A 27,510-nucleotide genomic window follows, 5' to 3' on the forward strand; every position below is an offset into this window, starting at 1 on the left:
TGGCCACGCGCCATGTCACTCTGGACTCCACACCTCCCTCAGAGTCGCTGATGTGCCTAGAGCTGCGCGCAGGCGCACTATTTTTCTAACCGCGAACGGTGGAACGAAGAGAACCGTTGTTTTAAGCGCATGCGTACTACGACTGTGAAGCGCCATATCCACCGGAGCATGCGCAGTGTCTCCTGCCTTGACTGGGGCGCGGGACACGCCGCGCATGCGCTCCATCGCTGTGTCTGTTGTAAGTCGGAGTCCGGGCAGCCGCGCGCTGCACTCTGGGAGTGATTGAGGAAGCAAAATGGCGGATTTAGCGAACGAAGGTAGGGGGGATGTGGCCGGGCTTGCAGTTGTGCGGGGGAAGGGTGTGGGCCGGGTGGGCTGGAGCCGGCGTGGCATAGTCTTGGGGGGAGTTTATGGGTCCTGTCGAAGAGCTTCTCCTCCCTGCTGCCTCCCCGAGTCCCGGCTACCTGGGAGGGAGCCACTGGACAAAGGGAGCGGCTGGGCCTAAGTGGGCCGGCTATTTCCCTGCTCCCCAGCTCACGGGGGAGCTGGCCGGCACCCGGTCATGTCGGGGATCGGCTCTGGGGGAGTCGAGAGCATGGGAGTTACGGAACTCGGGGGTTGGGAGTCGGCGTGGGCACAGGCCTATTGATGTAGGGTAGCGGTTCTCAAACTTGTGTACTGGTGACCCCTTTCGCATGTCAAGCGTCTGATTGCCTTTAAATATATTACGAAGTGTTTTACTTTATGACACCATTATAAATGATGGAACTGACAGCTTGTGACCCCCCCCGTAATAACCTTGTGACCCCCCAAGGGTTTCCCAACCCCCAGTTTGAGAACCCCTGGTGTAGGGTGTGTGGGCCAGGTGCTGTCTCCTGAGTCCTTGTCTGCCAGCCTACTGGTATGGAAGTCTCCTTGAGGTGAGTGTTATTTATTACTGCCCCAGGAGCAAAGCTATTCTTTTTTTAATTTAATTTATTTAATTTAATTTGCTGCTAAACCCCCCGATGTGGAATGATAACTACATCCCTTTGTAAAGACTCTAGCTTGCTTGGTAGGTATACACCATGTGTACATTCAGAAAGCGAACAAAACATATATGTATGTTTCCATTAGCTACCTAGTTTAGTTCATGGTGAAAAGTTACATAGCAGTGTAAAAGAAACCTGTGAGACCTGCCGCTTGTTAATTATCATTTGAACCCAAAAATGTGAAAAGAAGGAAGCTCAGTCCTCTTCTCACCTGTTTGGGGTTAGGTGCCTCCTGATATTTCACCCCTTTCTAGGCAATGTTCAGGTACCATGTTCCTATGCTCCTTACCTGGCCTGTCTATATAGTAGTGCTGTAAAATCCTCATTTCAGCTGTTGTTTTCAGTGCTGCATCCACAGTTAGTGTAGCACTTAAGAAATATGTTTTGTTAGGGTTAGGGGAAACTTAGGCATCTTTTGAATAACCATAAATTTGTGAGGGCAAAGGAATTGGTTTTATCCCTTCCTCCTAAAGGAGTTTTAGGGAAGGATGGGGGCATGCCATCTATAGGTCTTAGGCTTTGTTTACACTGGTACTTTCTTACTAAAACTTTTGTCGCTCTGGGGTGTGAAAAAACATCCACCTGAATGAGAGAAGTTTTCGCAGTGAAAAGTGCTGGTGTGGACAGTGCTTTGTCTGTGGAAGCAAGCTCCTAGTGACAAAGATAGACTCATAGATTCTAGGGTCAGAAGGGACCAATGTGATCATCTGGTCCAGCCCTCCGCACAAAGCAGGCCACAGAACCCTACCCATCCACTTCTATAACAACCCCCTAACCTATGTCTGAGTTATTGAAGTCTTCAAATTGTGGTTTGAAGACCTCAAACTGCAGAGAATCCACCAACAAGTGACCCATGCCCCACGCTGCAGAGGAAGGTGAAAAACCTCCAGGGCCTCTGCCAATCTGCCCCGGAGGAAAATTTCTTCCCCACCCCAAATATGGCGATCAGCTAAACCCTGAGCATGTGGGCAAGACTCACCAGCCAGCACTCAGAAGAGAGTTCTCTGCAGTAACTCGGATCCCATCCCATCACCGACCACTGGGCATACTTATCTGCTGATAATCAAAGATCAATTGCCAAAATTAAGCTATCCCATCATACCATCCCTTCCATAAACTTATCAAGCTTAGTCTTAAAGCCAGATATGTCTTTTGCCCCCACTACTCCCCTTGGAAGGCTGTTCCAGAACTTCACTCCTCTAATGGTTAGTAACCTTCGTCTAATTTCAAGTCTAAACTTCCTAGTGTCCAGTTTATACCCATTTGTTCTTGTATCTACATTGGTACTAAGCTTAAATAATTCCTCTCCCTCCCTAATATTAATCCCTCTGATATATTTATAAAGAGCAAGCATATCCCCCCTCAACCTTCTTTTGGCTAGACTAAACAAGCTAAGGGCTTTCAGTCTCCTTTCATAAGGCAGGTTTTCCATTCCTCGGATCATCCTAGTAGCCCGTCTCTGAACCTGTTCCAGTTTGAATTCATCCTTCTTAAACATGGGAGACCAGAACTACACACAGTATTCCAGGTGGGGTCTCACCAGTGCCTTATATAACGGTACTAACACCTCCTTATCTTTGCTGGAAATACCTCACCTGATGCATCCTAAAACCGCATTAGCTTTTTTAACGGCCATATCACATTGGGGGCTCATAGTCATCCTGCGATCAACCAGTACCCCAAGGTCCTTCTCCCCCTCTGTTGCTTCCAACTGATGCATCCCCAATGTATATCTAAAGTTCTTATTATTAATCCCTAAGTGCATGACCTTGCACTTTTCACTATTAAATTTCATCCTATTACTATTACTCCAGTTTACAAGGTCATCTAGATCTTCCTTTATGAAATCCTGGTCCTTCTCCGTGTTAGCAATACCCCCCAGATTTGTGTCATCCACAAACTTTATTAGCACATTCCCGCTTTTTGTGCCAAGGTCAGTAATAAAAAGGTTAAATAAGATTGGTCCCAAAACCGATCCTTGAGGAACTCCACTAGTAACCTCCTTCCAGCCTGACAGTTCACCCTTCAGTACGATCCGTTGTTGTCTCCCCTTTAACCAGTTCCTTATCCACCTTTCAATTTTCATATTGATCCCCATCTTTTCCAATTTGACTAATAATTCTGCATGTGGAACTGTGTCAAATGCCTTACTGAAATCGAGGTAAATTAGGTCTACTGCATTTCCCTTGTCTAAATAATCTGTCACCTTCTCAAAGAAGGAGATCAGGTTGGTTTGGCACGATCTACCTTTAGTAAAACCATGTTGTAATTTGTCCCAATTACCATTGACCTCAATGTCCTTAACTACTTTCTCCTTCAAAATGTTTTCCAAGACCTTACATACTACAGATGTCAAACTAACAGGCCTATAGTTACTCGGATCACTCTTTCTCCCTTTCTTAAAGATAGGAACTACATTAGCAATTCTCCAGTCGTACGGTACAACCCCTGAGTTTACTGATTTATTAAAAATTCTCTCTAACGGGCTTGCAATTTAATGCACCAGTTCCTTTAATATTCTCGGATGAAGATTGTCTGGGCCCTCCGATTTTGTCCCATTAAGCTGTTCAAGTATGGCTTCTACCTCAGATGTGGTAATATCCACCTCCATATCCTCATTCCTGTTTGTCATCCTTCCATTACCCCTAAGCTCCTCATTAGCCTTATTAAAGACTGAGGCAAAGTACTTATTTAGATATTGGGCCATGCCTAGGTTATCCTTAACCTCCTTTCCATCCTCAGTGTTTAGCGGTCCCACTTCTTCTTTCTTTGTTTTCTTCTTATTTATATGGCTATAGAACCTTTTACTATTGGTTTTAATTCCCTTTACAAGGTTCAACTTGGCTTTTAGCCTCTCACTTTATCCCTACATGTTCTGACCTCACTAAGGTAGCTTTCCTTGCTAATCCCACCCTTTTTCCACTCCTTGTAGGCTTTCTGCTTTTTCTTAATCACCTCTCTGAGATGCTTGCTCATCCAGCTTGGTCTACAACTCCTGCCTATGGTTTCTTTCCCCTTTCTTGGGATGCAGGCTTGTGATAGTTTCTGCAGCTGCGACTTAAAGTAATTCCAGGCCTCCTCCGCATTTAGATCCACAAGTTCTTCAGTCCAATCCACTTCCCTAACTAATTTCCTTAATTCTTTAAAGTTAACCCTTTTGAAATCAAAAACCCTAATCCCAGATCTGTTTTTGTTTATCCTTCCATCTAGTTTGAACTAAATTAGCTCATGATCACTTGAACCAAGGTTGTCCCCTACAACCATTTCTTCTGTGAGGTCCTCACTGCTCACCAAAACCAAATCTAAAATGGCATCCCCTCTTGTCGGTTCTTCAACTACTTGGTGAAGGAATCCATCAGCTATCACATCCAGAAAAATCGGAGCCCTATTATTCTTGCTAGCACTTGTCCTCCAGTCTATATCTGGGAAATTGAAGTCTCCTGTGATCACACATTTCCCATTAGTGTTTACGTCATTAAAAACATTAAAGAGGTCTCTATCCATATCCAAATCAGATCCTGGCGGTCTGTAGCACACCCCAAGCACTGTCTGAGGGCAGGCTCTTGTAGCTTTCTTTCCCAGTGTGATTTTTGCCCAGACAGACTCTGTCTTGTCCATTCCATCACTTCTTATTTCTTTACAGTTAACCTCCTCATTGATGTACAATGCTACTCCACCACCTTTGCCTTTATTTCTGTCTTTCTTAAACAGCACATAGCCTTCAATACCCGTACTCCAGTCATGACTACTATTCCACCATGTTTCTGTTATCTCTATAATATCCGGTTTCACTTCCTGCACCAGTAGCTCTAGTTCCTCCATTTTGTTCCCTAGGCTCCTCGCATTCGTGTACAGACATCTTAATTTTTGCCGTTTGGCTTCATTCACATTCTTTACCCTGTTAGGCACAGACATTCTATCACCAGCATCACCTGTTAGTCTGCTATCTACACTACCCTTCCTCCTTATGCCAATTCTTCTGTCCACGGCTGTATCCCCTGTTACTTTGTTTACTTCCCTCTCAAGGTTAAATTCTGGCTTGGACATCTCCCAACCATCTCCCCCAAATTTCTCTTTTAAAGCTCTCTTAATCAGGTCGGCGAGTCTCCATCCTAGAAGTCTATTTCCCTCCTTACTCAGGTGCAGTCCATCCCGAGAGAACAGTCTTCTGTCCGTAAATGCTTCCCAATGGCCTTACAACCCAAAGCCCTCCTTATAGCACCACTGCCTGAGCCATCTGTTGATCGCCAAAATCTTGTTACACCTTTGTTGCCCTTCTCTAGGAACCAGCAGAATCCCACTGAAGATCACCTGAGCCTCGATTTCCTTAAGCGTCTTCCCCTGTCTGGCATAGTCTCCCTTGATACGTTCCAGAGCCGTATCATTCGTTCCCACATGAAGGACATGTTGGAGGTGGTTTTACTTTTATAAAGAGCAGCCACACAGCACACCTTATAGTGACATGGCTGCAGTGGCAGAGCCATGCCGTTGTAACGTGCGCAGTGTGCACATAGCCTTAATGTATATCTCCAAAATGGAAGATACATAGAAAACTTTAACGTAACACAAACTGTGAAGCATTGTGTCAGTGTGCCCTAGGGTAAGCACTAAAATCAAAGTTGGAAACCAAGCAAAAACATACAGATAATAGAGAGAAATTTGTGCTAATGTCTTGCAAATGTGCCCTTCAGAGTAATGTAAAAAAAGTTCAGGCTTCTAGGGATGGGGGTAAACTGTGTGCGTGTGTATGTGTATGTGTGTTGAAGTCACTACTCTTTTGGGCATTTTAGGTAACTGAATACTATACAAATTAAAAATATAGGTTTCAATGGGTTTAATATTAGAGTTAGTAAAATGAGACAAATATAATTAGCTATCTTCAAGGTAACATTACTGTAAATAAATAGTGTAAGATACTTTATGTGGTTTGTTAAATAACCTTGATATGTGACATGTAGGACCTTCATCTAAATCTTTTCCATTTAGGATTAGGATTTACATTTGAACCCAATTTCTGTGTCCTCATTCCAAGTTGCCTTTTTGCAGCCTTGACTCACTCCTCAAATCCTTCCTTGCTTTTACCTCTGCTTCTATCTATACACAGGATTTTGCTGATTTCTTGAGAGAAAACTGACAAAATGTGATGTCCTGCCCCTGTTCTGCTGTCACAGACAGAGAAGTTTCTTGTCCTTTTCTAACCCCTCCAGTTGCCCCAGTGACCATGCCCCCATCCCATCTCACTCATGCCCACTCATTTCCTCCCATACTCTTCACCTTCAGCTTTTACTCTATTTTCTTTCCCTTATAATACAAGCATGTTCACTGGCTTTCAGTGAGCAGTTTACAGGGCTCTGTCGTTGGTCCCTTCTCTTCTACCTCTACACTTATCTCTGGGTCATCTCATCCTCAAACGCAAGTTCAACTACTGTCTCTTTGTTGATGACTTCCAGATCTCTCTCTCTTCAAAGATCTGTCTCTCTAACATCTTTTTGTGGATGTCTAGGTATCAACTCAAGCTTAACCTGACTTTAACAAAGCTCTTAGTCTCCTCCCCCGCTACTTTTCTTGATCACTGGACAACACCACCACCGTCCTACTGTCACTCAGGCCCATGAGCTTGGTGTCATCTTTAATTTGGACGTCTGTCTAGGTCCTCACATCCAGGCTATATCTACATTTTGTAGGTTTTTTCTGCATAATAGCTCTAAGATAAGGCCTTCCTTATCCATCTGCACGGCTACAGGTCTCATCTTGATTACTGTAATGTCCTCTTCTCTGACTTTGATAAATGCAACCTTGTACTGCTCACATCCATTCAGAATGCTGCTGCAAAAGTCATTTTCTTATCCTTTCATGCTCTCCTTGTATCCCTCCATTGGCTGTCTTCTCTGTTGCTTTGAACAGAACTTAACCTTACTTTAAAGGCCTTGTATGGCCTAGGCATGATTAGGCATTATGCCAGCCTCCATCACCCACTCATTAAATGTTCAAACAAACACCTTTGTGCCACCTTCCATATTTTCCCTCGTGCTTGGAGGAACTCCCTGTAAAAATCCTCAAAGCTCTGTCATTAACCTCACTCAAAACTCTCCTTTCAGTTTACAAAAAACTTGACAACTTTTAGGCTGCTAGTAGGCTGTGGCAACTGACCAATTTTGCCTTGTGGTTACTTTGTACTCCACTGTCTCTGTCCATCGTTTTCTGTTTTATACGTATATTGTAAGCTCTTTGGTGTAGGGACATCTTCGTGTTCTGTATTTATACAGTGCCTAGCACAATGGGGTCTTCTTCCATGGCTACTGCTTCTAGGTACTACAATATCTCTTTTCTGAGATGACTGGGTTAGTGCTCCCTGACACTTGTTTTGATGAATTCTCCTCTAACAAACTTTCAGAATTGATTTATATGAATATGCTTGTGACAGGAAGTTGTGTAGCTTTCCATGGTACTTATAGCTATGTCTCTTCGTTTTCAGCTTAAACCGATTTTTACCAAAAAATCCTGTTTTTACAAAGTATTCATTTTTTCCCCCTATTTTCCGCCTACTTTTGTATCGTTCATATATATAAATAAATAAAATCTGTTTTATTAGGAAAATACAATACGTTGCATGAGATATATATATTAAGACAATACATTAGTCTGTGCGTATATGCAAAGCTTTCTGAAGTAAGACTGTGTATTAGCTTAGAACAGTGGTCTCCAACCTTTTTACGCACAAGATTTCTTTTTGAATTACAGATCAACCAAGGATCTCCTTCCCTGAGGCCCTGTCCTGCTCACTCCTTTTCCCCCTTCTCTCCATCACTTCCTCTCCCCCGCCTTCACCTGGCTGGGGCAGGGGGCTGGGGTGCAGGAGTGAGGGGTGCAAGCTCTGGGAGGGAGTTTGTGTGCAGGGGTCATATGGTCACACTGCACCTAATCTCATAGAATCCACTGGACATTTCATGAGTTTTACTTTTTATTAGTGTCATTTGTGGTTTATAGATCCAAAATCCTCAAGGGATTGTCACAAATCAGTGTAACATTCTCAACTGTGGGATGTGCATTGGCTGAGCCTGGGGCAAAGGGTTAGGGTGCAGGGTCTGGCTGGGAGGCGCTTACCACAGGCGACTCCTGGTCAGTGACGCATGGGGCTTGGGCAGGCTGTTTGCCTGCCCTGGCCCCATGCCGCTCCCGGAAGTGGCTGGCTGGTACATCTCTGCAGCAGGCCTCTGCCCGCAAGCGCTACCCCTGCAGCTCCCATTGTCAAATTCCCAGCCAATGGGAGCTGCAGGGACAGTGCTGGGGGCAGGGACGGTGCATGGTGTCACCTCCCCCAGGGGCTGCAGGGACATGCCAGCAGCCAGCCGCTGGACTTTTAGTGGCCCAGAGATCTAAATCGACTGGCAGAGGCTCCAGGGTCGACTGATTGGTGATCACTGGTCCCGAAGATGCACACAATAAACATACAGAGACCACAAAAGCTCTGAAGTGCTTGCACATCTGAACGTACTGATGAATCTCATGCCTGCCATGTACACATTTCAAGCTGTTAGCAGATAACGGTTTAAAGATCTGATGCACTAAACTGGGAAGAAAATGAAAACCTATCAGAATATGTTTCAGAACACACGGAAGTATTCAAAAGTTAAAAAAAAACATACAGGAGAAAAGGATGAATTTGAGTGTATACACTGTAAATGGTATGGCCCGATTATTAAATGTAAATATTTATAGGCTAATAGTTCTAAGTCTACAGTAATAAACTGTTTGTTCAAATAAAAAGTTTCTTTTGGGGATTAGAGATGTATAATTTTCTTAAACTCAGAGGTGGCATTGTGTTTTAGTTTTAGTTCTGTTTTAGTTCTGCAACAAACCATAGTCAATTCCAGTCATCAAAGCATTAATCTACTGAATATTCCCCGCTGTCCTTCTAGCCACCAAAATAAACCCCGGTATTTACTTAGAACAGTTAATAGTTTTTTCTACTGATTTTTCACCTGTTTTTGTTATCAGCACCGATCAGTTCCTGGGGGAAAATAAAATACCCAAAAAGAGAGCCCCTCTATTAGTACTTCACATATTTAAGCTATAAAGAGTAATTACTACTAGTATATTACCATTGTTCCTGAAAACGCTCCAGGAATCTCTCTCTAAAGGACAGAATATCTTGCACTCGGGACCTTAGAAGTTCTTTGATTAGTTTCATGCTCTTCTCCATGATCGAAGCTGACTTCTTAGAATAAGTGGTTGCACCTTAGCTGACTCTGGATTGTTGCCTGGGTATTTATATCTTCAGCACTGGATATCTGCACCATTTGCATTCTCCAGATTCTCAAATTCATGAATTTGACCTGAGCATGGATATTGGAGAACTTGATTGTCATGCACATACACCTATCCCCCCATATAATGCGACTCGATATAACACGAACTCGGATATAACGTGGGAAAGCAACACTCCGGGGGAGGGCGGGGCTGCGCGCTCAAGTGGATCAAAGCAAGTTCGATATAACATGGTTTCACCTATAATGCGGTAAGATTGTTTGGCTCCCAAGGACAGCGTTATAATGGGGTAGAGCTCTATAGTCAGTGCACTTGGCAGTCAAAAACTACGGATCATGATTGTAGGCAAAGAGCAGAATTTTTTTGGTCTCTGAATAAATTAAAAAATAGAACCAACAAAAATCGGTAACACTAGCTTTCAAAACCGTGATATAGGTTTTGTGCCAAATTTGTGATAGTGATTTTATTTCAGTTGTGACTTTAAGATAGGTCAAACTGTACATTTAAAGTTGTAATCTGACTTTTTTAAAAAAAATTTTTTTTATGGAAAGAGGAACTAAATCTTTTGGAATCTAAATGTGTATCTGTTGAAACAAACCACCCTCCAAATGCTCAATTGTTCTATTATTGAGACACTTGAGACTGCTAGTATTTGTAGTCCCTATAAACACCAACATTTTGTTCTTCCCATGCTGGCTTTGCACCAGGTAGTTATCAAATATGAAGTCAGATACTGAATAAGGGCTGTCAGGCAATTAAATAAATTAATCATGATTAATCGTATGACTAAAAAATGATCTAGTTTAATAGCACAATTGCTCTGTTAATAATAGAATACCACTAATTTTTAGTATTTTGAATGTTTTCTACATTTTCAAATATATTGATTTCAATTACAACAAATGCTCATTTTATGTTTACTTTTGATTACAAATATTTTCACGGTAAAAACCGAAAGAAATAGTGTTTTTCAATCCACCTAATACAAATACTGTAGTGCAATCTCTTTGTCATGGAAGCTGAATTTACAAATCTAGAACTGAGTACAATTTTGTAGCCAGTTATGTAACAAAAATCTACATTTGTAAGTTGCACTTTCATGATAAAGATTGCACTACCTTACTTGTATGAGCTGAATTAAAAATACTATTTCTTTTATCATTTTTTACAGTGCAGATATTTGTAATAAAATATAGTGAGCACTGTAAACTTTGTATTCTGTGTTGTAATTGAAATCAATATATTTGAAAATATAGAAGAAAATCCAAAAACATTTAATGAATTTCAATTGATATTCTATTATTTAACAGTGCAATTAAAACTCTGATTAATCACGATTAATTTTTTTGAGTTAACTGCGATTAATTGACAGCCCTAGGTTTTAGGAGGTAGGCTAGCATCTCACGTAAACACCAGTTCAGAGGTTGTTGGGCTTACTAGATGGAGTGTCTTAAAATAAAGGCTATGGTAACATTGTAACTTCCAGGGTATTTTAAAAAGAACATTTTTGAATTGTTCTTTTAAACTTTAAATTAATAGAAAGTAGTGGGGGTTGGGTAGGGGATCTTATGCTCCCTAAGAGTTTTGTTTTTGTTTTGTTTTTTTTTAGTTTTTGAGCCAGACATGTTACATCTGCTTCATTTGATGTATCTGTGGCTTGGGCTTAGAGTGACCAGACAGCAAATGTGAAAAATTGGGATGGGGTGGGGGGTATTCGGAGCCTATATAAGAAAAAGACCCAAAATTCGGGACTGTTCCTATAAAATTGGGACATCTGGTCACCCTACTTGGGCTGAAGCTGGCTTTTACATCTTGGATCCTTAAGTATGATTTGAAATACATTTTTAAGAAAAAAGAAAAAGTGGAATGTGAAAGATCTACACTATTTCCCTATATGCTCATTGTCCCTATTGATCTGGGGTGACTGGCTAATTCATGATGCAGTGAACAAGAACCCCCCATCCCTGCACAGTGTCCCTAAATTTGAAGTTGTTGTTTAAACAAAGCAACTGTGTTAACTCAAGTTCAGTTCAAGACAGAAGAAAAATATTTTATCAGGAAGAAAGGACTACATTATTTCTAAGCTTTTGTGAAAGCAGTACAAATGGCGATCAGATAAAGTCATCAGATAGTCCTGTGGTGACAGTTGTCTGCATTCTAACTTATTTGCACAAGTTGTTTGTTTAAAAATAAGCTGCTTTGATTAGCTTAAGTGTAGCATGAATGTTCAAGTATGTTCTCCCCAATTGATTGAGCGGAAGCCATTTTTCTTGGTTCTTCTCACCCAGCTGTAGCTATCCAATAATCAGAGGTGTCATTTGTGCCTGTTTAAACTGATGATTTTGGTCTATATACATTCTCTAGAATAGAGAATAAACACATGGTGCCTTTTGCATTGAGAGCACTCATACGTTAAAGGTGATGAATTGGGATACTAAACAGTCCCTGTACAGAAATTTAGGCCAGACTCTACAATTGATTATTTCTTCCTGTTCATTTTGGCACCACTTAAAACAAATTACTTGCACTGTAAACAGAAACTAGCTACATTTAAAAAAAAAATATATTTTTTTTCAGTGAAAACAACTTTTTGAATCCAGAGGAATAAGTGGTGCCAATTGTTGCCCAATATGTTTTTCTGCCTACACACACACCTCCTTTCAAATATTTTTTGGTAATATCTATTGTTTTTTCACCAGAATTTTAAGAGAGCGTGAAGGAAAAGCTTTTGTCACTAACTCCTAAATTAGTTAAAATGTAACTCATACCCCTGTGTGCTATTGCCTTCTCATTAGTATGGATAAACAAATTTCATGAGTACTGTAGGTCACCAAATATTGGTTACCTGCAACACTCTGAACAAATTGTGGGACAACAGTACTAAGATAGACAATTGTTTTCCTTCTACAGCAGAACCTCTGAGTTACAAACACCTTGGGAATAGAGCCTGTTTATAACTCTGAAATGTTCGTAACTCTGAACAGAATCTTATGGTGGTTTTTTCAATAGTTTACAACTGAACATTGACTTAATACAGCTTTGAAACTTTATTATGCAGAACAAAAATGCTGCTTTTAACCATCTTATTTTAAATGAAACAAGCAGAGAAAGTTTCTTTACCTTGTCGAATATTTTTTTTAAACTTTCCCTTTATTTTTGTTAATAGTTTACATTCAGTGCAGTACTGTGCTGCATAGTATTTGTGGTTTTTTTAAAAATTTTTTTGGGGGAGGGAGTGTCTCTGCTACCCGATTCTGGTTTCAAATGAGGGGTGTGGTTGACTGGTCAGTTTGTAACTGAGTCTCTACTGTAGTTTTTATGACCCTACCAATCTACTATCCTTACCTGATCCTTGTCATCCTTGTCTTGGTCTCCTACTTTTTTCTTTCCCCCACCGCATTTTTTCTCTTCTTTAAGCTTTATTCTTCCCTCTTTTCATTTGTATAGTTTTCTTCTTTCTTCCTGTCTTGTTGAATCTCATCTCTTTTCTCCCATTCATCCCCTAATTTTGAGAACAAATGCGACAGAGTAATGCATTGAGGGGAGGGATAGCTCAGTGGTTTGAGCATTGGCCTGCTAAACTCAGGGTTGTGAGTTCAATTCTTGAGGGCGCCACTTAGGAACTTGGAGCAAAAATCAGTACTTGGTCCTGCCTAGTGAAGATAGGGGCTGGACTCAGTGACCCTTCAGAGTCTCTTCCAGTTCTATGAGATGGGTATAATGCATACAGCACTGTAAAGCAGCAGCACTATAAAGCTAGAAACACTTTGGCTGCCATAAAGAACTGACTGGGATTGTGTGGTCTCTGATGTGTTATGTGGCAGTTCAGTCAAGTAGGTGCATCTGGATTGAGTGGAAAATCTGCTACACAAGTTCTCACAGAGAAACTGTCATGTGCATCATGCGTTCGTACAGATGAGAAAATATGCATTGGCTTTGCATGTAATTAGGAGGCACTGCATTCCACTCTTATATCATCTGGAGTTCTAAGTCTAGGGAAAATGTGTAAAAGTTACTGGTTGGATATTTAGTAAATCTTTATTTATTTATTTTTATTTTTTTTGTTAACTAGAACCTTGTGATGAAGATGCCACTTCTTTTTTGAGCAGAGGGAGCCTGGGTTCAGTTAATATTAGAATAATTTTGTTCAAGACTTGATGTACACTGGGACATACTCTGCTTTCTTGCCTTCAACACATCTGTGCCATGGGATTTACACGTGGTCAGACTTAGGAGGGTGATTCTAGTTTTCTTCCTGTCCGTCTTTTGCTGGTCTTCATGTATTTGTGTGAGCTTCAACAACAGTATAAAAGAAGGGGATACTTGAGCTGTCATGTGTGATCAAGGACATAAGGTGATTGATTAGGCTGTCAGGAGTGGAAGTTTATCTACAGCGTACATTCTCAGAATCTCTGTTTACACTAGGAAATTTACCTGTTATTGCTGATGTTTGTCAGCAGCTGGTGCAGCTGAACTGGTGCTAAAAATGATTTAATTGGAGATGAGATTCAACAAGACAGGACCAAACCATGCTAACCACAGCTGCAGAAAATGTGATCGTGCTTTGCTCAGAGCAATGTTCAGACAATAGTAATTGTGTACCTGAATTAAAAAAAAATAAAATCCAAATTTCAACAGTATGATAAAGTTTAGATAAAGTACCCACAACTAACCAGTATGCTGCTTTTTGTGGCTTGGAGAATTGCAGTCCCTGAGGAAATACTGAGTTTGTGTTGGCTTTTAAAGGTGCTTCAGGCCCTTTTATGTAGGAATGATGGTGTAGATCAATGGTTCTCAAACTGGGGGTCGGGACCTCAAAGTGGGTCGCGACTCCATTTTAATGGGGTCGCCAGGGCCAGCATTAGATTAATTGGGACCCAGGACTGAAGCTGAAGCCTGAGTTCCACCCCCACCTGAGGTGGCAGGGCTTGGCCTGCAGCCCTCTTTCCCCCTACCCAGGGCGGCAGGGCTCGGGCTCTGATCCCCAGGGGTCATGTAGTAACTTCATTCCACCGTGACTCTCCTTTTGACAATGAAGTTTGAGAACCCCGGTGTAGATTTTTGAGAGCAGACGTATTGACAGCCAAGCCAACCGATACTAAATCTGTCTCATCCTTCAGAGTGTTGCAAAGAAACTTGGCCTGTCTGGATTCAAGTGCTACCAAAAACCTTAGAGGTTCTTGATTTCAAGGCTTTGAAGAATGCAAAGCCTATGAAGGAATTAAAGGAAGTGCTTCAGTAGGCTTGACTGTTGTGTAGATTCAGATATTCCAAGGTCAGAAGAGACCACTGTGATAATCTAGTCTGACCACTACCTGTACAGGCCATAGAACTTACCTTTAGAAAAACATCCACTCTTGATTTAAAAATAAAATGATGGCGAATCCACCACAACTTTTGGTAAATTGTTCCAGTGGTTACTTACCATCACTGTTAAAAAATTATGCCTTATTTCCATTCTGAATTTGTCTAGTTTCAAATTCCAGCCATTGGATCATGTTAGACCTTTCTCTGCTAGAGTGAAGAGCCCACTATTAACTATTTGCTCCCCATGTCGGTGTTTCACAGACCGTAATCAAGTCACCCCTGGACCTTTGTTTGATAACAGGGAAGGTGCTTGTGCATCTGTAACTGGTTAAAAGATAGGAAACAAAGAGTAAGAATAAATCTCTTTTCACAATGGAGAGAAGTAAACAGTAGGATACCCCAAGGTTCTGTACTGGGACCTGTGCTGTTCAACATATTCATAAATAATCTGGGAAAAAGGGGTAAACAGTGAAATGGTAAAGTTTACAAATGCTACAAAATGATTTAAAATCATCAGTCTAAAGCTGATTGCGAAGAATTCCAGGAGGATCTCTCAAAACTGGGTGATTGAGCAACAAAATGGCAGATGAAATTCAGTGTTGAGAAATGCAAAGTTTGCTCATCTGAAAAAATAATCCCAACTACTGTGGTGGGTTCTAAATCAGCTGTTACTACTGTAAAAAGAGATCAGGTTGAGCTGATGATCACTCCCCCCCACTCCCATTTTTTTCAGTCACTACTTCCCAGGATAGAGTCCCATGTCATGTAATTATGGCCTATATTCTGTGTTCCTATACATTTACATTTAGCTGTTTGCTTGCACACAGTTTACCAAGTGATCCAGATTATACCGTATCAGTGACTGGTCCTCTTTGTTGTTCGTCACTTCCCCAGTTTGTGTGTCAACTTCAGACCTTATCCGTGATAACTTTGTTTTCTTCCAAGTTCATTAATAAAAATGTTAATGTGCAGGGCCAAGAACTGATCCCTCAGAGACCACCCTAGAAACACACCTATTCTGTGAATATTCCCCATTAATACATTTTGAGACTTGTTGGTTAGCCAGCCTTTAATTGATTAAATGTGTGCCATGTTAGTTATCTTTCTAGTTTTTAATCAAAATATGATGTGGTACCAAGTTAAATGCCTTACAGAAGTTTGTCGTATTACGTCAATTCTGTTACCTTTGTCAACCAAACTTGTAATTTCATTAAAAAAATCAGATTAATTTGACAGGATGTATTTTTCCATGAAGCCATGTTGATTTCATTCTTCATTAATCAAGTCCTATTTCAGCTACTTCATTATTATGCTCAGAATCCATGTCAGACTGACAGCCTTACAGTATAGTGACTGACTATTCCAGAGGTGGCCGAACTTACTGACCATCTGCCAAGGCTGATTCCCAGCTCTGGCATTTCGAGTGCAGAAGGTGGGGGCCTGCAAGGATTCTAAAAATTAATACTTGCCACTCCAGGCTTGTATTAAACTCCCAAGGTTACAGCTTCTTTCTAACGTTGGATTGGTAGATGATACCACCACCCAAGTGCAGAACCCCTTTGGGAACCCAGGAAGGTGCACTTAGGAATATCTTCCTGTGAGGTACCCTCAAGCTGTCCTTCGCACCTCTTCCCCAGGGAAGAGCTAAGAGCGTGAGGAAAAAGAAATCGACTGTTGCCACCAGCTAATTAACATGTGCACAACCTCTTAGAGACAAATCTAATTTTGTTTTTAAAAAAGGTAAATTTTATTAAAAGAAAGAAAATACATCTGGGAACTTAAGCATCTGCTACATTTAAAAAACCCAACAACTGCAAGGATTAAGGATCAAGAATAGTTTTCTTGAGGTCCAGTGTAAAAGTTACAAGCAAAACAAAAAGCACCTGGGGTTAACACAGAGTTGTTCACAAGCCATAAAGTAATAAAAAGAGAGAACCTAATTGTCTTCCTAGACATTTCCTGATCTACTTACACATCTGGGGTTTTAATGAGTAGTTTCTAGGTATGACACTGATGGGTTTTCATACCTGGCCTAAGCTCTTCCAGCATAGCTGCTCTGTCCCTTCTCTCCAGGAGAAGAACCACAGACTGACAAAAGGGGAGTCGTTTTTCAATTTTAAAAAGTTCTAGCGTTGCCATTGTCTCTTTTGGCCAGGTGTCCACTCATTTCCTTTTACCTATGCATAGCAGTGAGACTTTAGAGCAATTAGAGAACTACTACTAAAAGGGATTTTATAGCTGCTCACTGGCTGGGTGTTCATACAAGGGAGCTACTGCCCCCCCCCCCCCATTTGTCACACCATCTGAGCCAAACAAACTTTTTTGAAGATTGTTGTGAGCTGGGGCATGCCTGCCAGGGCTTGAGACTTCAGCCCTGCAGGGCACAGCTACTGGGGTTTGAGGCTTCTATCCTGCAATGAGGGGGGATTAGGGGCTTCAGCTGTGCGGGAGGCACATGCTGGAGCTTGAGGCTTTTGTCCTGCTCCTGCTGAAGCCATGAGACTCAGCATGTGTGTCCCACGGGGCTGAAGCCCAAGACACCCCCCCCCGCCCCGCTGGGCAGAAGCAGAGGCTTTTCGGGGGGGGTCACATTCCCTCCCCCCCCAGATTTTTGCATGGTGCTGGGGGCCTCTGCTCTGTGCAGCAGTTGCTGGAGTGGACAAGCTGGGAGCTGCAATCATGGCGAGAGAGAGCAGCAAACCCTTGAACTGCAGGGAGAGGCTGCTGAGGGTGAGAGAGCGGGGTATGACTCAAGCTTTTTTTTTTGTGGGGGGGGAAGCTAACCTTTAAATTGTCCCCCCTGCTCTCAGTAGGCACCAGTCATCTCTGGCGGAAGCCCCTAGCCCCACCACCCTGCTGCAGGGCAGAAGCCCCAAGCTCCTCCCTCTCCCATTTGGTAGGTAGAGAGTGGTTGGAGTGAGGAGGGCTCTGTGAACTGCACTTTATCTGTAAAAGAGCTACATGTAGCTCACAAGCTGTGGTTTGGCCAGCCTAGACTAGACTATATATCCCCTGCAACAGACTGCCTGTCTAAGCAGGCCTGCTTTGCTTTCTCTCAGAGATGGTACATGATATAGTTATTACACAGTTCTTTTTAAGCAAGCACATTTATTCTTAACGTAAAAGCACTACAGAGAGAGAGAGAGAGAGAGTATATTAAAACAATAAAAGAACCTGTATACATTCCCAGAGATCATCCTAACTCCAGCAAGGGCTCTGGCTGGTGAGCAGTCCTTCAAATGCCATGCAGGAATTTTTGCGTGGGCACAAGTTAATAACAACTTCCACTCAAAACACCACCTTGAAGCCACCTTGAATGAATACTAAGCCAGACAATCATTGCCCCCTCTGGGCTAGGCTTCAAAAGTCTGAGTTCCTGTATAACTGGACGAGATTCCCTAGAGATTTTCCTGGGAAACCCACTTAATTTGAAAAGTTCAGTCTTGTTTTAGCCAATTGTTTAAAAGTTTTCTTTGATGCTCCCAACATTTCCCAAGGGCTGTTGTACGCATCCCACAATAACACACAAACATGCATTTTTAATATAATAAGCTCCTAAAATACTTAAACTTAATTCAGTAACATTTGTCCAGGATATTGTTGTATCTGTCACAATAAGTAGTTACACATGGAAAAGAGATCTGATTATGAGGGCTTTTCAACTTTGCTGACTAAAGACATAATAAGATCGAATGGCTGGAAGCTGAAGTTAGGCTGGACAAATTCAACCTTGAAGTAAGTTGCAATTTCTTAGTGGTAAGGGTAAATTAACATTGGAGTAATTTACCAAGGGAGGGAGTGTATTCTCCATCACTTGGAGTCTTTAAAATTAGATTAGTTGTGCTTTAATCCATTTGCTGGGAGAATCTGGCCTTGGAGTCTATGGGTCCTCCTGTTCATCCCATTCCTACACAGACCATGGATAGAGAATGGGTTTACTTGTGCAGTATTGCCCTCTGTGCTCATAACACTTGCAGCTGTGCATTAAGATAATGACAGTAATCAAATCTCATGCTTCTGGGCTTCAGCCACTTGCCTGAAAGGATCAGGAAGAAATTTGTTTCCTGATATACAAATGTCTAGATGTGTTGTGGTTGGTGGTTTTTTTTTTCTTTTTTCCTTCCTCTCAACCATCAGAGATTCTCCACAGATGGAGATGGGATACCAGACTGGGTAGGCCAGTGCACTTCAATGGTACAAAAAGAATCCTTTCTAGAAGTCAGGCTGTGTGTGTTGCTCACATACTCATAGGGGCATACTAACTGCCAGATTTGGGGTTGAGGAGGAATTTTCTCCAGGTATGTTGCCAGGGATCTTTTTTTTTTTTCTCCTTTTTAATTTTTTTTCCCCTTCCTCTGTAACGTGATATGGTTTGCCTGCTGGGATCAGCTGATAATATCTCACCTAATAAGTTCCCTGCCACTGCAGGGTCCTCTGGTATTGATTACACCTTGATTTCTTCTGTTCTCTCCTTGTGACTGTTTTTTCATTCCTTGGGGACTGAAATCTTTAGGCTTAATAAGGGATGTCTGGATGAAATATAATGCCTTGTGATATAGTAGAACCTCAGAGTTACGAGCACCTAGGGTATGGAGTTGTTCGTAACTCTGAACAAAACGTGATAGTGGTTCTTTTAGAAGTTTACAGCTGAACATTGACTTAATACAGCTTTAAAACTTTACTATGCAGAAGAAAAATGCTGCTTCTAACATCTTAATTTAAATGAAACAAGCACAAAAGTTTCCTTACTTTGTCAAATCCTTTTTAAACTTCTCCTTTATTTTTTTAGTAGTTTTTTTAACACAGTACTGTACTGTATTTAGTTTTTTTTTGTTGTTTTTTGTTTTTATTTTTGGTCTTTGCTGCCGCCTGATCGCATGCTTCGGGTTCCAGATGAGGTGTGTAGTTGACTGGTCAGTTTTTAACTCTGGTGTTCACAATTCTGAGGTGTTACTGTATGCAGGAGATCAAACTAGATATCTGATGGTCCCTTTTGGCCTTAAACTCTACTATGAAGGTGTGATACTACACCCCATATTGGTCATAATAATGATATTATATGATTGTCATAATTATGATGCATTTTGTACTACATGGGTCTTGTAAGGTGTCTCTTGAAAAGTTATAATATGCTGCATATGATTATCCTATTTGTATGCATGTATCATTTTTGTATCTGAAGTTATAAACATTGAGTATAGATCTGTATTTCAAATGGGTTACTCTGGAAAACGCCCACAGCCAGCCTTTCAAGTACAACAGTGAAGAAGCCAGACCATGCTAATGGCGCATCAGCAAAGACAGTGGGCTGTGAAATAGCCTAGCCTTCCTGTGAATGTTTCTGCCAGCCTGTAAGCAAGGGCTGCTATGATTCTCAAGGGCATGTGACCAGACCATATGACTCTGAACTCCATTCTGGGTACCTGTATTTTTCCACAAGCTGGTCTGGGAAGCAAGTTTGAAGCAAAGGGGTCCTGCCATATGGAAAAGCCATATAAGGCAGGGAGTGACACCATCTGTTCTTCACTTCCCCACAACTGAACACCTGAAAGAAGTTCCAAAAGAAATGGATTTGGAATTGTGGTGGGGAGCCCAAGCTGCAAAGCAAGTGCAGCTTGTGCCTTGAGAATGCAAGCCTGCTTGTATCATCAGTCAGGGTGAGAAATTGCTAATTCATATCCAATCTTTCTAGTATTTAAGTTGAACAAAACAAGTATCTGCATTTTAATTTAACCTTTTTGCCTGATTCCAAACCAGACCATCCCATGAAAACACTAAACACAACAATTCCGGCCACAAGACAAACACCACAGGTCAGAACATAGAACACAAAACATAATTCCTATTGTGCCAGTAAATGCATGGTACGTTGAATGCTGTTCAGCTGGCATCAGTTTTCTCTGATTATCTGAAAGACAAAAAAACAGAGGTCTACCCCTTCTGGGCAGTCAATCATTGCTTAAAATAGACAAATACCCTTGTTGATTTCAGGAAAAACAGAGGAATTACCCCATATTTTATGTGTTTTATAGGCAGCCTAGGTTTCAGTGGCTCCTACCTTATCAGTTAAATAATTTGCATTAATACAGATGCTTTCTGGCTTGCTCTTGGATCCAAAGCTATCCACAGCTTAAAGATTTTTCGTTAAAAGGGACATGATTAACTTAACCAGAATTTTGATGGCTTTTAACTCCTGCTTTCAAACACTGAAAGAAAACATCACTACTTATAGTGCCCTTAGAGAATGTCAGTTACATAGCACTGTCTACATTCTTCAGCTATTCAAAAATTCTAAATGATTGCAATCCAATAATTTCTTTGCCTCAGTTTATTTACAAACATTTCAAAGACACCAAGAACTTTCCTCTTTAGCATTTTTACAAAGTTCAACTGCTGTTTCCTCCAGCAACTACAGAGTTAACTTCTCACTCTCCCTTAAATCACTTGCTTGTCTCTCAACAACCACTTTTATCAACTCAAATCACCATTCCAAGTAAGTCCTGGGTATTTGAAATCTCCATGCTTACACTTACTGACTCCTTTATTCCACTACACCCTTAAAGTTTTCCAACCTGTTTTGCAATCTCTCTATCTGTTGCCTGCCCGCCTGGGCCCGATCCTGCTTTTCTCACTGAACCGTCCCTTCCATAGGCACCGGCTTGTTCCACTACCAGTTTAGCTAGGAGGGTGGGCTTCTTAACTAGCCCCCACCCTTCCTTATGTCCTTTTTTTCTCTTTTCCTCTCTCCCATTAAACATTCTAGTAGCAATGCTAACTACTTCAGACAAACTTTTCCCTTGCGTACCATCTGGATGCTCTCTAAATCTCTTTGCAATATCCTTTGCACATTGTGACATGAAAACCATTTTAACCATCTCCTTTCCATGATCAGTTTCAGGATTTAAATTCCCATGCTTTTTAACTTCACAAATCAGTCGAGCACAAAAGTCAGAGGGGTGCTTGTCTGGATGCTGAACACGAGCAGTCACCTTGCTCCAATTTGGAGTAGCCTCCCCTGCATCTCTAATACCATTCAAAACAGCTTTTAAAAATCCATCCAACTTTGTCTTTTGAGCTTGATTATTGGGATTCCAATTAGGGTCAGTAATTAGCCAAGGTGCACTCAAATGAGCTGCAGATTTTTATTTTACTTTTTGTCTTTCATCTTCTGTCATGAGAGTATCTAATAACTGATTTACATTTGCCCAAGTGGGCACATGAGTGAAAAAGATTGTGCAGAACATTCTTTCCACTGCCTCAGGATTGTCTTATAAGTGAGGCATAGTGCACTGCCAGTTAAACAAACCTGAAGTTGCAAACAGGGTATGGGTAAAACCATCTCATGTTCCCCAACAACCAGTAGAACCAGATAAGTTCTCAACGAGGCTTGTAATATCAGGGGTGTCTCAGAAACATTCTCCCTCATGGAGTTAAGTAACCTAGTGGGGGTCCACAAGGGCAAGGACGAGGGCTGCTGTAATATTGGGGGTGTTTGAGAAGCAGTCCCTGACCAAGTTTGCAAAAGGCTGGCTGGAGGCTGCACAGAGGGGGTGAGGCTGCCTGATTCCTCTGAAGATGAAGGAACGTCAGTCTGAGCTCCCCCTTGATTCTCCTCTGTCCCTGAACTGTCCCTAACCTGCTTTTGAATCCTTGCACTCCACCAGATGGGGAAGAACAGGAACAAAATTGTCCTCCTCCCGGTGCGGCTCTGGGGCATATGGTGAGGCATTTTTTTTACAAGAGCTCTCCATACAAACAGCTTCAAAAGCTACTCGTCCCTCCATGGGTTTATAATTATACCATACAAACAAGTAATCCATTTGTCCCGGCCTAAGCACCCTCTGGCCAGTCTCTAGTCGGGGACAAATGAAAAGTAAATGATGGCCATTGGATCCAATGCAGATTTCTCATCTTAAATTTAACTAGACCAGCGGTCTCAGAAATCTCTTTCCAATCTCTAAATATCAGAGACAACGAGGCGTCCCCTGGGCATTTGCTGCCAAATTGTCCCATTTTTCTCACATCGAGAAAGAAAAAGGACTCTAACCCCTCTTTTCCACGCTGAGCGCTTGCTTACCTCTCCAGGGACTCGAACACCTGGACTGGGACTCTAACCCGGATGAGCCGGATCCTGCACAAACCTGCACCGGGACTCTGACCCAGGCAACCAAACCTGAACCCTAGTCAACAGGTAGGTAGGCGTTGCTAGATTTCTGTATGAGCTGAAGCTGGTTCACGGAACTCGCCTTATCGCCAGTGCAGAGATCAGATCACCAGGCAAAGCTCCTCAAACCCAGAGGATGCGCACTGCGTTGCCTCAGTGTCCGATATCCCACACCGGAGAGTCAGACGAGTCCCGGCGGAGTCGCCAAAACTGTTGGGGACCCCGGTGCCCCAATAATGGCAAGGTTCGTTGTCTGACCGCGAGAGTGACAGGCAACACCAGCAAAGTCTGAACAAAAGCTTTTTATTGAAGAGTGCACACAACAACAAAGAGCAAGCTCGTCTTCCAAAAGGAACCAGCCTGCTTCTTTACAACTAGCATATAATTTTTATAGACAGTTCTGTCGCGTCACAAATTATTCATTTAGCAGTCCAATCCCCTTTTACTAATTACTAAAACCAAACCTTTATTATATTTAAAACTAATTGATTAAGATAAATAATACTGCCTAAACAATTACTACAAACAAGAATGATATAATTTATGAGTCAGAAAGAAACAGAGAACAGAAACAGGGAGTTTTACCATTGTTCCTAACACAGTACATCTGGTATCATGCCAGGAATGCCGTTCCTTTTATCTTATGGATGCCTAGCTCTGTGAGAGACAGGCAACTCCCGGGCATTTTCCACTTATGAATTACCCAGAAGCCTCTGTTAGCCTGACTTTATTCAGGTTGGCATAACTGGCTTTGTCTGCAATATCTTTATTCAGGCCTAACAATGTTCTGTTTATTTACTAGGTAATCTGCTTTGATCTGTTCGCTGTCACTTATATTTGCTTAATCTATTTTTTTGTAGTTAATCTTGTTGTTTTTTTTGGTTTATCTACGTCAGTGTGCCTTTAATTGAAGTGTCTGGGGGGAAATCTTAGCTTGGATAACGCAAGTTTGTTGCATACTCCTCTCCACATTGAGGGAGGGGCAAACTGGGAAATAAATTCATACTGATCGTTGTTTCGGCCAGGGCAAGACGGTACAGCTCTGGGATCTTAGGCTGGGGAGCTGGGGATTATTTTAGCTGTAGCTTCTCTATTGTTGGTTCATGCAGTGACTGGGTCAGCCTGCATGCAACTGCAGCTGGCTGTGTCCCTGCCTGTGTGAATGCTGGTTGCAGTGTATTTGAAGACTGTCAGTTTTCCCTCCTCGGTCTGCTTTTTTCAAGACTAATCATGTCCAGTTTTTTAACCTTTCCTTATAGGTTAGGTTTTCTAAACCTTTTATCATTTTTGTTGCTCTCCTTTAGACTTTCGCCAGTTTGTCCACACCTTTTCTGAATGTGACACCCTGAATTGAACACAGTACTTTAGTTAAAGACTAGTGTGGAGTAGAATGTGGCCCTGTGGCTTACATATGACACTTCTGCTAATGCACCCCAGAATATTAGCCTTTTTTTTGCAAGTGAATCACATTGTTGATTCATAATCAATTTGTGATTCATTATAATCCCAGATCCTTTTCAGCAGTACAACCACCGAACCAGTTGTTCCCAATTTTCTAGCTGTGCATTTCATTGTTTCCTCCTAACTGAAGTACTTTGCAGTTATCTTTATTGAATTTCATTTTGATTTCAGACCAACTCTCAAATTTATCAAGATCATTTTGAATTCTAATCCTGCTCTCTAAAATGCTTGCAACCCTGCTGAGCTTGGTGTCACCTGCAAATTATATAAGCATACTATCCATTCCATTATCCAAGTCATTTAATGAAAATATTGAATAGTGCGGACCCAGGTGCCACAGATATACCTTCCCAGTTTGACAGTGAACCACTGATAACTACTCTGAATACGGTCTTTCAACCAGTTGTGCCCCCACTTTATAGTAATTTAATCTAGACCTCGTTTCTTAAATTTTGCTTTTGAGAGTTGGATAGTGTCAAAAGCCTTTCTAAAATCCAAGTTATATTATATATACTGCTTCTCTCAATTCACTAGGCCAGTAACCCTGTCAAAGAAGGAAATTAGGTTGGATTGGCATGAGTTGTTCTTGACAAATCCATGCTGTCTATTCGTTATAGCTCTCGGTGTTTACAAATTAATTGTTTAGGACTACATTTATTAGAAATACCTAAACTGCAAACAGAATGTAGGCATTAGCAAACATGTGACAAAGCATATTTCTTCATTTTTAATCAGACTGAGTCGAAATAATAAAAAATTAAAATGAATTTTTCACTTCACAGAAGAATGCAGTGTTTGAAACATAGGTGGGAATGTGTGTGTTGTGGTGTGTGCGCTATGTTTTATCATAATGAATTTGGGCTGACTATTACTCATGAATTATGCAGTCTGCTGTAGATCTGTGCCAATATAATTAATAGAAGGTGCACATTTAGCTCCTTTGGTAATGCCAACTGACTACCTCTCCCCCAGTCTCTCTGGGCTGGTCCACACTAGGGGGGGGAAATCGATCTTAGATACGCAACTTCAGCTACGTGAATAACGTAGCTGAAGTCGAATATCTAAGATCGAATTACTCACCCGTCCACACCGCGCGGGATCGATGTTCGCGGCTCTCCATGTCGATTCCGGAACTCTGTTGGGGTTGATGGAGTTCCGGAATCGATATAAGCGCGCTCGGGGATCGATATACCGCGTCTATATTAGATGCGATATATCGATCCCCGAGCAATCGATTTTAACCCACCGATACGGCGGGTAGTCTGGACGTGGCCTCTCACTCTGGTCAGAACCATGTTAATTTTGATGAAAATGGGAAAATTGTAAAAACCTGACTTCCACTAAAATTAAGCTTTTCTGGTCTTCCTGTTTTCCCCAGAATCTATATGGTTCTGAACTGAGTTAAGGGGGTGGTGCTGCCTAGTGTGGATGAGGGTTGGCTGGGCTTAAAGCTCGGCCTATGTAAGTAGTAGTATTTGACACTCTAATTGGTAATATCCTTCATTTGTAAAGCCAGGTTGTCCGACTACCCATGAGTGTGGTCTCAGAAGGGGAGAGTTTTTTTCCAAATTTTATTTATATGTATATAAAATATATTAGGGCTGTGGATTAATTGCATGATTAACTAAAAAAAAATGAATCATGATTAATTGTACTGTGAAATGATAAAATACCAATTGAAATTTATTAAATTTTTGTGGATGTTTTTCTACATATTCAAATATATTGATTTCTTTTACAACACAATACAAAGTGTACAGTGCTCACTTTGTTTTTTATTACAAATATTTGCACTGTAAAAATGCTAAGCAAAAGAAATAGTATTTTTCAAGTCACCTCATACAAGTACTGTAGTGCAAGCTCTTTATCGTAAAAGTGTAATTCACAAACTTAGATTTTTTTTTTTTGGTTGTGTCACTGCACTTAAAAACAAAACAACATAAAACTTTAGAGCCTACACCTGCATTCAGTTCTACTTCAGCCATTCACTCAGACAAACAAGTTTGTTCACATTTACCAGAGATACTGCTGCCTGCTTCTTGTTTACAATGTCATCTGAAAGTGAGAACAGGTGTTTACATGGCACTTTTGTTGCTGGCATTGAAAGGTGTTTACATGCCAGTTATGCTAAATATTCATATGCCCCTTCATGCTTCGGCCACCATTCTAGAGGACATGCTTCCATGCTGATGATGCTTGTTTAAAAAAAAAAAATTGTGTAAATTTTGTGACTGAACTCGGTGGGAGAGAATTGTATATCCTCCCGCTATGTTTTACCCACATTCTGCCATATATTTCATGTTATAGTGGTATAAGATGATGATGCAGCTTATGTTCATTTTAAGAACACTTTTATAGGAGATTTGACAAAATGCAAAGAAGGTATCAATGTGAGATTTCTAAAAATAGCCGAAGCACTCGACCCAAGGTTTAAGAATCTGAAATGCTGTCCAAAATCTGAGAGGGACGACTTGTGGCGCATGCTTTCAGAAGTCTTAAAAGAGCAACACTGCAATGCAAAAACTAGAGAACCCGAACCACCAAAAAATAAAATCAACCTTCTGCTGGTGGCATCTGACTCAAGATGGGAGGGATAGCTCAGTGGTTTGAGCATTGGCCTGCTAAACCCAGGGTTGTGAGTTCAGTCCTTGAGGGGGCCACTTAGGGAGCTGGGGCAAAAATCAGTACTTGGTCCTGCTAGTGAAGGCAGTGGGCTGGACTCGATGACCTTCCAAGGTCCTTTCCAGTTCCAAGACATTAGGATATCTCCATTAATTAGATGATGTATATGGACATGCTTATCAAGCAGAACCTGTTGTCAGCATGGACACATGTCCTCTGGAATGGTGGTTGAAGCATGAAGGGACATATGAATCTTTAGCGCATCTGGCATGTAAATATCTTGCAATGACGGCTACGACAGTGCCATGCGAATGCCTGTTCTCTCTTTCGGGTGATATTGTAAACAAGAGGCAGGCAGCATTAACTTGGAGGCATAGGCTCTAAAGTTTTACATTTTCATTTTTGAATGCAGTTATTTTTGTACATAATTATACATTGGCAAGTTCAACTTTCATGATAAAGAGATTATACTACAGTACTTAAGTGAACTGAAAAGTTATTTACTTGTTCCCATTATATAAGAACTAGGGGCCATCAAATGAAATTAATGGGCAGCAGGTTTAAAACAAATAAAAGGAAGTTCTTCCCACAGCCCACAGTCAACCTGTGGAACTCCTTGCCTGAGGAGGTTGTGAAGGCTAGTAGTATAACCGTGTT

At 41.4% G+C, this 27,510-nt stretch overlaps 1 protein-coding gene across 5 annotated transcripts in view; it reads left to right on the forward strand.

Moving 5' to 3' along the window:
- The first annotated feature begins 226 nt into the window (after positions 1 to 226).
- RANBP3 (RAN binding protein 3) overlaps positions 227 to 27,510 on the forward strand; it is a 237,190-nt gene continuing 209,906 nt past the window's right edge. For 3 of the 5 annotated variants that reach the window (XM_030540509.1, XM_030540511.1, XM_030540514.1), the window contains exon 1: positions 228 to 317. In XM_030540509.1, the coding sequence (XP_030396369.1) occupies positions 296 to 317 (22 nt within the window). In that variant the 5' untranslated portion in view covers positions 228 to 295. Of the gene's footprint in view, positions 318 to 27,510 lie in introns of all 5 variants that reach the window. The other 2 variants (XM_030540510.1, XM_030540512.1) reach the window with 1 other exon arrangement.

This window comes from Gopherus evgoodei, chromosome 22 (assembly GCF_007399415.2).
Source record: "Gopherus evgoodei ecotype Sinaloan lineage chromosome 22, rGopEvg1_v1.p, whole genome shotgun sequence".
Classification (NCBI taxonomy): Eukaryota; Metazoa; Chordata; order Testudines; family Testudinidae; genus Gopherus; species Gopherus evgoodei.